Source organism: Zea mays, chromosome 2 (assembly GCF_902167145.1).
Source record: "Zea mays cultivar B73 chromosome 2, Zm-B73-REFERENCE-NAM-5.0, whole genome shotgun sequence".
Classification (NCBI taxonomy): Eukaryota; Viridiplantae; Streptophyta; class Magnoliopsida; order Poales; family Poaceae; genus Zea; species Zea mays.
The window spans coordinates 172,797,656-172,809,835 of NC_050097.1; the positions used below are offsets into that span (position 1 = coordinate 172,797,656).

The window sequence follows — 12,180 nt, forward strand, 5'->3', positions numbered from 1 at the left end:
AAAGGCGTCAGGTTTTAATACTTTAGATAAAGGGACCGGCCGTGACATTTAAGATATTGGTTAATTGGATGTGATTTAAAATTTTGACTTTTAAAATTGAATTCCTTAATTTCTTTCTAGTCAAAATTTATTCAAAAGTAATATATCTAGATATGTGCAACTACAGTTTTGAGATATGTTGCTATATCTCTAAAATAAAAGAGTTGTGTAGCCTAGGTTTGGATCTTATTACTAGCCTAGCAAGCAAAACTAGAGACTAATCAAACAACCTAGCCTGGGTAAGCAACAAATAAAGCGAGACCGATTATGTTCTGACACTCTGCTTCATACTTCTATCTATGGTACAAGATACAATCATTACGATAAACTAACATAGCAAACAAATTCTTTGACTTCATATATCGATGTTGATAATTTATTTCTCTAGAATGAAAACTTCTTTTATGAATGGATATAGTCAAATATAGATATAGATAGATAGATATACCACACTGAAACTCAAACAATAAGTGAGTGTTTTGAATGTACTAGAGCTAATAGTTAGTGGCTAAAATTAGTTGAGACATCCAAACAAATTAGCTAATAATTCAGCTATTAACTATTTTTGGTAAATTAGTTAATAGTTAGATAGCTATTTGTTAGCTAGCTAATTCCACTAACAATTTTTAGCTAATAACTATTAGGTGTCGTTTGGTTCACATATTCATAACGTAATAGGTAACTAATAACGTTAAATCATATTTGTTTTAGTCTAACCGTAATCAGATATCACACTAAAAAGTGATATCAGCCTATTCAAACTTGTTACCGCCAGTAATCGAGCGTAAACCATTACCATTATCATTTCCGTTACATTTCTTGAACCAAACAACACCTTAGTTTTACTGCATTCAAACACCCCCTAAGTCCAACGGGAAGTAAAACTAGCAAGACGTCCACATGAATAGCTAAACACTGAAACACTCCCTGCCCCTGTGCCCCACGCAGAATAGTCACCCAATGGCCATGAGCATACAACAACAACAACAAAAATCCCTTTTTTAAATTGCATTTCCGCTTAAACCCTCATATCTGTCCTACATAAGCCCCTATAAATACCCTCCATGACAGTCCTAAAACAACAACGCAAGCAAGCTATCAAAGCTTCTCAATTAACCACTCTTGCTTACCTGCAAGCAGCTCAGTCAGATGGGCAAGGAGGTGGACGTGTCCACTCTGGAGGCCGGCGGCGTCCGCGACTATGCGGACCCTCCGCCGGCACCGTTGATTGACGTCGACGAGCTCGGCAAGTGGTCCCTGTACCGCGCCGTGATCGCGGAGTTCGTGGCGACGCTGCTGTTCCTGTACATCACCGTGGCCACCGTGATCGGGTACAAGCACCAGACGGACGCGTCGGCGTCGGGCCCCGGCGCGGCGTGCGGCGGCGTGGGCGTCCTCGGCATCGCGTGGGCGTTCGGCGGCATGATCTTCATCCTCGTCTACTGCACCGCCGGCATCTCCGGCGGCCACATCAACCCGGCCGTCACCTTCGGCCTCTTCCTGGCGCGGAAGGTGTCCCTGGTGCGCGCGCTGCTGTACATGGCCGCGCAGAGCCTCGGCGCCATCTGCGGCGTCGCGCTCGTCAAGGGGTTCCAGAGCGGACTCTACGCGCGCTACGGCGGCGGCGCCAACGAGGTCAGTGCCGGGTACTCCACCGGCACGGAGCTCGCCGCCGAGATCGTCGGCACCTTCGTGCTCGTGTACACCGTCTTCTCCGCCACCGACCCCAAGCGCAACGCCCGCGACTCCCACGTCCCGGTAATTGCTGCATCTGCCATGCACACTCCTTGGAGCTGTGACGATCCCGCTCATAGTTGTGCTTCCGTGGTGCTGTTGTGCATTCCCTCTTTTCTGTACCGACGAACGTAACGAGATGCATGGTCACCAGGTGTTGGCGCCGCTTCCGATTGGATTCGCTGTGTTCATGGTGCACCTGGCGACGATCCCGATCACCGGCACGGGAATCAACCCGGCGAGGAGCCTCGGCGCCGCCGTCGTGTACAACAACAGCAAGGCCTGGAGCGACCAGGTAATTACATCACTGTCCCTAGTCCCTACATACATTGTCCAAGATTGCAGCACTAATTCATACAATTTTGTTGGTTGATGTTACTGCAGTGGATCTTCTGGGTAGGCCCGTTCATCGGCGCGGCGATCGCAGCGCTATACCACCAGATCGTCCTCCGCGCCAGCGCCAGGGGGTACGGCTCCTTCCGGAGCAACGCTTAGGCTCACCTCGCCTTGGTCAACATCCACACGGCCAGCCAGACCACGACTGAGCGCTCCCTGCCGGAGTTTAAGTTGAACGGAAAGGGTGAGCACCGGCGTGGTTAATGCAGTATTAGTAGCTTTCAGTCAGGTGAAGAGTTGTAGCACTGCCAGCAACGGCAGCTAGCGCAAGTGTTTGTGTTGCGCGCGCGCTGTGGAAAAGTGTGCCGTCGTCACCGTCCGTGTATCTTGTTGTGTTGCAGTTAATTTAATAATTTAATAAAAAACTAGGTATATGCCCGTGCGTTACTACGAAACCAATTTAATAAAAAAATTGATATGCAAAAACAATCAATTAGTAAGTGAGAAACCAATTAGTAGACCTTTGCAGCCAAAATCGATCAAAATATCAAAAAACACTGCAAATGGTATGTTTAACCGGTAGCAATTAGCCCTTCATCTAAAGCATGCGCATGTATCGAATTGGCCTTTATCAAATGCTTTAGATCTACCTCCCTAACAATAGGATTCTCCTATATTTCATTCTTTTCAGCCATACTTCGTCCATGCAAGTAATAATTATGTAAAGATTTGTTTCATACTAATTACCAATCTCTAAGTTGGTTTTCAAAGGAAGAGAGCCCACACAGGACAATCCACATCCTCGTCGAATATGTTGTAAGCTTCCATGACCTAGTTGTAGGTGAAGCCCATTGCGAGAAGCAACTGCATGCTGCGAGTCAGCATAGTGTCCAGGAACACAAAGTGTTACATATGGTTCTATGCCTAGGTGGTAACGAATAAATAACAACTTGTGAGAACTTCAATTTGAGCATTAATAAGCAGTTAATGGAACAGAAATGGATGGATTCTGAAAAGTGTTACACCAGAATTTTTGTTGCAATAACAGGCAACCCGTGCATGACAAACTGTTCACAAAAAGAACAGATAGGTAGTAAGGGCGTGAAAATGGTGAGATACATAAATGAATTCTTGATTTTCAATAGTTCTGACCTCTATCAAGGTGACACCAAATTGTTCAAAGGAAGCAACATTTACAAAAGCGCCATAGCATACATTTGACAAGAAAAGTTGTACATGTGAATACTTAAAATAGGAAAATGACTACTGTATTTCACTTATATATACAATGAAGCAGATATATGTCAGGAACTTCATATAAATCATATTCATCAATCAATGTAAGCCAAATCTAAATAAATGCTTCTATCAATAGGAGGACAGGATGCTGCACACTGAAAGGATAAGAATTCTTTTATATTACAGTGATAAAAATGAATCATACCTATTGTCCAGAATTTGTGAAGAAAAACATCACGAAAAGACCATCAATTTTACTTCAGGATGAACAACACCATTCGCACACTGGGAAATAGACTAAAACCTGAAGCAGTTTAAGGCCTTTGGCATGAATGTGTGCTACACTCAGGATTTGTTCAATTTTCTTTTTACCCCTTCATGCATTCTAAGTCAATGTCGATACTTCTTTCATTTTAGGGAGACAACTTAAGCAGTAGCAGACAACAAAAATTGATAGTGGGTTGGTTTCACACGGACCCTGTTGAAAGCTAGAAAAATGTAAGGGAAAGCAAAAAATGTGAATGGGTACATCATATTCTCAGTGAATAGGATCAAACAGAAAGACCTTGATATCAATTTTTAGTTGCTGGAGTCAGGGGTGCTTTCATTTTTTGGTGCTCAGACACCATCTCTTAATCAGAACATAATCACCAAATGGATACACAAAAGATTTTGAGAAGTTCGAGCACAAAAAATTAGTTCCAACAAGCAGCCCAATATATAAATATGCTCAAATAGCAAAGTTAGGAGCATACATACTTCTTCCAATTGGTCAAGTATCTCAAGAACTCTCTGATGGTAAGTTCTCTCAATCTCAACCTTAAAGCCAGAAATATGAATGATTAGTAAACATGAAATATAGGAACCTAGAGGAAAAGAAAATGTTTAGGTGCCATTGATTATTATTGTTGCTGCTCCTGTAATAGTACCAAAAGGATCATCTTCATTGGTGAATATGAGAATTCATCTATTGGTCTTCAAAGATCCAAAAAGTTTCAAATGAGGGAAGTGGCTGCAAAAACATACCCTTCTTCGATAAGTTGTTCCTTTAATTGCAGGTACTCAGGGACCCTCAGCTCCTCAACCGCTAGCTTGATGACATTGACCCTCACATATTCCCACACCAGGCCGAGGGCAGATGGAAAGTGCAACACATGGGGGTATAACAATTACTTCCTGTAACATAATAGAACCGGTTGCGCCGCGACAGATCCTCAATTCTCTTCCCCTATTGACACAACATGTCTCCAAGGGCATGCCGAGATCCGGCATGCCATGGTGTGGCGGCATCAGTGTGGCAGCTGGCTGGTCATAGCTGTTATGTGCGGCACTTGTACCATTCCTTTGTTTATCTTCTAAGATATGTACATGCCTTTAGACTGAATTGAGAGTCCATAATAAAGTAGGGCTTACACATGTGTTGTTGTGATCAGGTGCCAAAATTGATGGTTCCATTTGATTATCAGCGTTATCTTTTCTATCTGCAACTAAATTGAGGGAAGAGAAATGATAAGCATAATAGTATTAACAAACATTACCGAGCATGAGTCATTCAGGTATGCAACACAAATAACTTATTAAATATGTGACACTAAGAACAGACATTAGCATGCCATGAATTTTGAAACCTAGTAAAAGAAAAGAAAGGAAGCTTACACACACAAAAGAGTAACTAAGAGATTCGTAAAAAATGAATCAAAGAAACAACAATGTTTACTGTGCTACTGTGCTCTATAATTATTACCTTATAGTAGAATAAAGTACAATCTAACGCATGATTCGGTATGGGATTATAAGTATCCAGCATTAAACACGTTATAGTAGAAACTGGAGAGAACTCATCTGTAATGTAGCTAGGCATTATTGAAGCATAGAGACTCAACAAATTAGCTTTGTAGTTACTCACAAACTTCAGAATTTATATATGTACCCACTCTTACCGGTAGTACAGATACTAACAAGAAAAAAGAAAATACCAACAATTACAGCTTAGGAAACTCTTGTGCATGGCATACTGATCCATATTAAAATTTACAGATAAAAATAAAAGAATGCGTACCAATTTTGTTGCAGACTTATTGACCTTAACTATAGGAATACTGAAACAAGCAGCTCTTGGTTCCAAACATACGTACTCAAGTTACCATCTTTCTAAAAGAGATCAAATAATGGCACAAAACTAACCACACCAATATCTTCACCGCTGTTAGATAAACATGAAATAGGAAAGAATCCATATTCAACATAGTACATCACTAATTGAGAGCACCTAGAGGGGGGGGGGTGAATAGGTGATCCTGTAAAACTTGAACTTAATGCCACACAAACTTGGTTAAACGTTAGCACAGTATTGCCAAGTGGCTAGAGAGGAGTCTCAACAAAACACAATAACCACAAGAGATCAATCACAGAGATGGCACAGTGGTTTATCCCGTGGTTCGGCCAAGACCAACGCTTGCCTACTCCACGTTGTGGCGTCCCAACGGACGAGGGTTGCACTCAACCCCTCTCAAGTGGTCCAAAGACCCACTTGAATACCACGGTGTTTGCTTTTCTTTTCTATATCCCGTTCGCGAGGAATCTCCACAACTTGGAGTCTCTCGCCCTTACAAAGATGTTCACAAAGAAGCACGGAGTAAGGGAGGGATTAGCAACTCACACAAGACACAAAGATCACAGCAAGTACGCACACACAAGACCCAGACTTAAGCTCAAAAGACTAGCACACTAGAACGGAGCTCAAATCACTAGAATGTCGAACAAGTGCGCAAGAATGGAGTGTGAGTGATCAAGAGTGCTCAAGGAATGCTTGGTATCCTCCTCCATGCGCCTAGGGGTCCCTTTTATAGCCCCAAGGCAGCTAGGAGCCGTTGAGAGCAATCCGGGAAGGCAATTCTTGCCTTCTGTCGTCTGGCGCACCGGACAGTCCGGTGCACCACCGGACACTGTCCGGTGCGAATTTCCTTCCTTATTTGGCGAAGCCGACCGTTGGCAGCCTTGGAGCCATTGGCGCACCGGACACTGTCCGGTGCACACCGGACAGTCCGGTGCCCCCTCCCGACCGTTGGCTCGGCCACGTGTCCCACGCGGAACGCGCAGCCGACCGTTGGCCCGGCTGACCGTTGGCTCACCGGACAGTCTGGTGCACACCGGACAGTCCGGTGAATTATAGCCGTACGCCGTTAATTCCTTCCCGAGAGCGGCAAGTTCGCCTGAGCCAGCCTGGCACACTGGACAGTCCGGTGCGCCTAGACCGAGCTGACTTTGGCTGAACAGAGCCATCTCATTTCCAATTCAATCTTTCCTGTTTCCAGCACTTAGACACAATGCATTAGTCCACAAAACAATGTACTAAGTCTGGAAACATACCTTTTGACATGATTTGCACTTTGTCCACCACATTGCATAGATCAACACAAAAGCACTTGCGTTGGCACTCAATCACCAAAATACTTAGAAATGGCCCAAGGGCACATTTCCCTTTCAATCTCCCCCTTTTTGGTGATTTATGCCAACACAACATAAAGCAACTAGAACAAGTGCAATATCAATGCAAATGAAAACTCAATATAGTTTTGATTCATATTTGGCATATATGGATCACTCTTTGCCACCACTTGGTTTGTTTTTGCAAATCAAACTCAATTTCCTATCTCTAAGTCAAATTCACTTGTAGAGACATAACGAGAGGTATTCCAAAAGAAATTGATCAAGGATTTCAAAAACTCCCCATTTTTCCCATAATCAACACTTCTCCCCACAAGAGGCCAACTTTTGACAAACCAAAAGCTCTATTCTACTATCAAAATTTCAAGTGGTAGCTGATCCATTTATTGCTTTGGCCTTTATTTTCTCCCCCTTTGGCATCAAGCACCAAAACGGGATGGCATCAAGCACCAAAACGGGATCAATCTTGGCCCTTGAACCCCATTGCCTCACCAAAATCTTCAATAAGAATACAAAGGCAATAAGAGTACGTGAGATGAACTTGGAATAAGTTACCCTCTCATCGGAGTGCAGTGGAAGTCTTTCATGGTCCAAGTCCACCTTTTCCCTTTCAAACCTCCTTTGAGACTAAAACAAGCAAACTCAAGCACACGGTTAGTCTCAAAGGGTCAAGTTGTAGCACAACTCCCCCTAAATTTGTGCATCCCTTGCAAATGGACTTGAAAGGTCCGGGGAGTGCTTGTACAACTTGAGCACCATAAATAAACAACAAAATGCATAAGGAACATGATCAAAGGCATAAACACATGTATGCTATAATTCAATCCAAGTTCCGCGAATCTAAGACATTTAGCTCACTACGCAACTTGCAAAAGGTCTGCTCATCTAAAGGCTTGGTAAAGATATCGGCTAGCTGGTTCTCGAAGCTAACATGAAACACTTCGATATCTCCCTTTTGCTGGTGGTCTCTCAAAAAGTGATGCCGGATGTCTATGTGCTTTGTGCGGCTGTGTTCAACAGGATTATCCGCCATGCGGATAGCACTCTCATTATCACATAGGAGTGGGACTTTGCTCAGATTGTAGCCAAAGTCCCTGAGGGTTTGCCTCATCCAAAGTAGTTGCGCGCAACACTGTCCTGCGGCAACGTACTCGGCCTCAGCGGTGGATAGGGCAACAGAGGTTTGTTTCTTAGAACTCCATGACACCAGGGACCTTCCTAAGAATTAGCACGTCCCCGATGTACTCTTCCTATCGACCTTACATCCAGCATAGTCGGAGTCTGAATATCCAATCAAGTCAAAGGTAGACCCCTTTGGATACCAGATCCCGAAACAAGGCGTAGCGACTAAATATCTAAGAATTCGCTTCACAGCCACTAAGTGACACTCCTTAGGATCGGATTGAAATCTAGCACACATGCATACACTAAGCATAATATCCGGTCTACTAGCACATAAATAAAGTAAAGACCCTATCATAGACCGGTATGCCTTTTGATCAACGGACTTACCTCCTTTGTTGAGGTCGGTGTGTCTGTCGGTTCCCATTGGAGTCTTTGCGGGTGTAGGAAACGGGTGACGCCTAAGAGGGGGGGGTGAATTAGGACTTCCAAAACTTTTACTAAACTAGGCCACAATTAAATCCCTAGAGCAAAACCTTTGCAAGTAATCAAACTAGAGTGTGCAAACTAGGTTTTGTCTAAGTGTTGCTATCTCTACCGCAAAGGTTAAGTTTCAATCTACACTAAACAAGTATGACTACAAGATTGAAACTTAAATGCTTAATATAAATATGGAAAGTAAAGAGCTAGGTAGAGAAGCAAACTCTCGTGGATGACACCGGTATTTTTACCGAGGTATCCGGAACCACGCAAGGTCCCGACTAATCCTCGTTGGTGCCCCTACGCAAAGGGAAGCCCACGCGAGGGCCAAGCACCTCGGTCGAGTAACTCCGTAGAGAGCCACGGGCCTTCTCCACGCGCAAGTGGTGCTCCGCTTCCGGCTCCTCTCGGACGCTCCCCGCCGTCTCCACTATCGAGCTTCCGGCCGAAACGCCGCGGGCCTCGTTCCCTCCGGTACACGGTGGCGGCCATGACACAAACGCGGTTGTCACGGTCTCGCAAGACTCTCGCCCCACTCGGTACAATTACAACGACTCACGCAAGAGCCGAGGGGTTGTGTGGTTTTACAAAACTCACTCAACTAACTAGGATTCACCTAGAGCAAGCGCTAATGCGGTCTAACTAACCTAAGCACTTCTCAAAGCACCTACGCTAATCACCGAGTGATTCTATTAAGCACTTGGGTGTTTGAGCACTTGGAAATGTCTACAATATGCCTTGGTATGTTTCTTGGGCTCCCACACCTTCAAATGGCCGGTTGGGTGAAGTATATATAGGCTCCAACTCAAATATAGTCGTTGGAAAGCAGTTCTGCAGCTTTCTGCGGCGCACCGGACAGGTGCACCGGACTGTCCGGTGGTGCACCGGACATCCCACGTGTACTAGCCGTTAAAAGTAGCCGTTTGAGCTTCCGAAGATGGCGCACCGGACATGGCGCACCGGACGGTCCGGTGTGCACTGGACAGCCCATGTCCGCTTGTCGTATTTTGGCCGTAACGTTTAGCTCCGAACTCCGATTTCGATGATCTTGTACTTTTTGGAAAGCTTATGAAATTCTCTACATCCCAGAGTTGAAGCCATATCAGTTTGAGCAAATTTGGTGTTGTGAAACACTTCCAATTCAGTCAGCCCTTCCTCTCAACTTTATCAACTTCACTTTTGTTTTGTAGCTTTGTATCTCACTTCTACTTCTTGATGTGTTGGACTCTTAGCATATATAAAGTGTCTTCAATATTACTTTGTAATGTCTTCTATGAGTCTTATAATGTCTTCTTTGAGGTGTTGCATCCTCATTGCCTTGGTCCAATTCTCTTCGCATCCTGTGAACTACAAACACAACCACTAGAAAACTTATTAGTTCACGGATTGTGTTGTTCATCAAACACCAAAACTCAATTAGCCAAATGGCCCGGGGTCCATTTTCCTTACAATCTCCCCCTTTTTGGTGATTGATGACAACACAACCAAAGCAAGCAAATAAATACAAGTATTTGAATGAAAATATGCATTTTACTTGCTAAGATGCATGATTGTCCCCACAATGTGAAATTATGGACTTAAGCCTCCCCCTAACTCCATAATTCACTTACTTCCTATTTTTGGACCAAATAACCAAAACCACTTGAAAAAGTCATTTGGAGATATAAAATTTTAAATTGGTGGTGTTTGGTGTTTGATATAGTTTTCATTGCTTTGGTCCCTAAACTTCTCCCCCTTTGGCATCAACCACCGAAAAGGAAGACATTAAAAGCATGTAGGAAGTAAATAAAAGCTTGCCCTCATCAAGAATTGTATCAAATGATATTGCTAGAAGTATATTGAATTAAGCCATAGATGATACCAGTTGTAGGAGACCTTAAAAGATTACTCCCCCTAAATGAGTATTCTCCTTTAGAAAGAGTTTTTCTCCCCTTTTAGAGATGAAGAAATACTCCCCCTGACAGAGATCCTCAACTTAGGAAAAAGCATGTGAAAAATTTGAGGTGCAAGATATGATTTGAAAAGACTAACTTCCCTTATGCATAGGTAACAGAATATGAGTTAACTGCTTATGCATTTTTAGCAACATGGAAGCATATGATATGAAATATAGTCTAATCAAATATTGGAGAAGACATGTAAATGATACTGAATGTAGTCTCAAAAGATACCAATTGAAAGTCAATGGTGAGCTTGAGAGACATGAGAGTTCTTGGAGATTTTACAGTGGAAGATTGTTGTCTTTCTCCGGGGACCTTATTTTCCTTACAATGAGACTATCACATGAAATAGACTTGAAAAGGTGTTAGTCTCAAAGTACTAGATTATAGAGTAACCTCCCCCTAAAGGTGTGCATACAAGTTTTGAATACTTGTAGGAGACATGCACTTTGATTTGATATCAAGAGGGGCGAATTATCCATAATCCTAACTTTGGCACATATAAGTTAAATGATATACTTTGTAGAGATCAAAATTTTCAATTGATGCATCATTTACTAAGGAGTTATATAAAAGCTATGTGCCGTGCTTAAATAAACATTTTAAGCCATGTAGGTTTGCTTAAGTATATAAATTAAGAACAAGCACTCCTACCATATGATTTACCTAGTATGCATGATTTAAAAAAATACATAACAAATGTAATACTAGGCAAGAAAGGTAAACTAGATAAAAGGTAAATAAATATGCATATCTAAAAACGAGGAATACAATAAAACTAGTTACCTTAGTCATGGGTGGGAAATTTGGGTCAAAAATTTTCACTAACCCACTTGGCAATAAACTTGATCTAATATGATGTATCCCATGATATACATCCAAATTTGCCAAGTCTCCAAATTTCCCAAGGACCTTCGGTCCACTCACTTCCCTTTCGGGATCCAAACCTTCTTGGTGCTTTTCATGGTTGAAATTATCTCCTTTGGCACCCAGATGCATTTGGCCCCCTTTCCTTTGTTGGCTTGCTTGTTGGCCTTGATTGCTATCACCTTTCCGTTCTTTTTCTTCTTGATCAAATATGGTGTAGCATCCTTTTTGTTCACCTTTTTGATGTAGGTGTTGGAGATTTTGCTTGATGGCTTTTGCTTGAGCTTTCGCCTTTGTTTATCCCCGATCATCGCCTTGCATTGGAAAGACTTGTGGCCTTCCATGTGGCATAGTCTACAAATCACAGTTTCTCCCTCCATAGGCTTGTTCACTCCCGCAGTGGTGTTATCCTGTGAAGGTCGGATTTGTTTGGCTTTGCCTTTCTTGTCATACAAAGCCTTGCCAAGGCGAGCCACTTCTTGCTTTAATTGTTCATTTTCCTTTGCAACCTCATCCGAACATGTCTTTACAACAATATTCTCAACAACGACTTGGTTGCAGGGGTTAGAATCATCAATTAAATCAAAGCAGGAAGTAGAAGCATCTTTCTTAATTATTTCAGGTATTTCAACTAAAGATGTTGCTGGGGTGCTACCAATGTTTTCTAGCTTAGTAGTTAGCTCATTATTGTGTATGCTAAGAATTTCCATTTTCTCTAGCAAATTTTCAATAGCTTCTTGGGAGCTAGCTAACTTAGCCTTAAGTTTTTCATTCTTTTTAATAAGGCTATCATCGGTAGCAGTGGATGGAGCACTAGATTCTAATAGCTCAATTTTAGTTGATAGCTCACTATTTAAGTTTGCAAAAGTTTCAAATTTTTCTAGCAAACCTTTGTAATCATTTTGAGAGCTAACCAACTTATTTTTCAAAGTTTTAAGTTGAGCTTTTTGCTTAGTGCAAACATCCTAGAAAAATT

General features: G+C 42.6%; 1 protein-coding gene across 1 annotated transcript; it reads left to right on the forward strand.

Moving 5' to 3' along the window:
* The first annotated feature begins 1,137 nt into the window (after nt 1-1,137).
* LOC103647293 (aquaporin PIP2-6-like) lies at nt 1,138-2,529 on the forward strand. The gene is made up of 3 exons (XM_008671841.2): nt 1,138-1,797; nt 1,928-2,068; nt 2,158-2,529. Exons 1-3 carry the CDS (start codon nt 1,189-1,191, stop codon nt 2,266-2,268), a joined length of 861 nt encoding a protein of 286 aa, XP_008670063.1. The 5' UTR covers nt 1,138-1,188; the 3' UTR covers nt 2,269-2,529.
* Nucleotides 2,530-12,180: the final 9,651 nt, after the last annotated feature.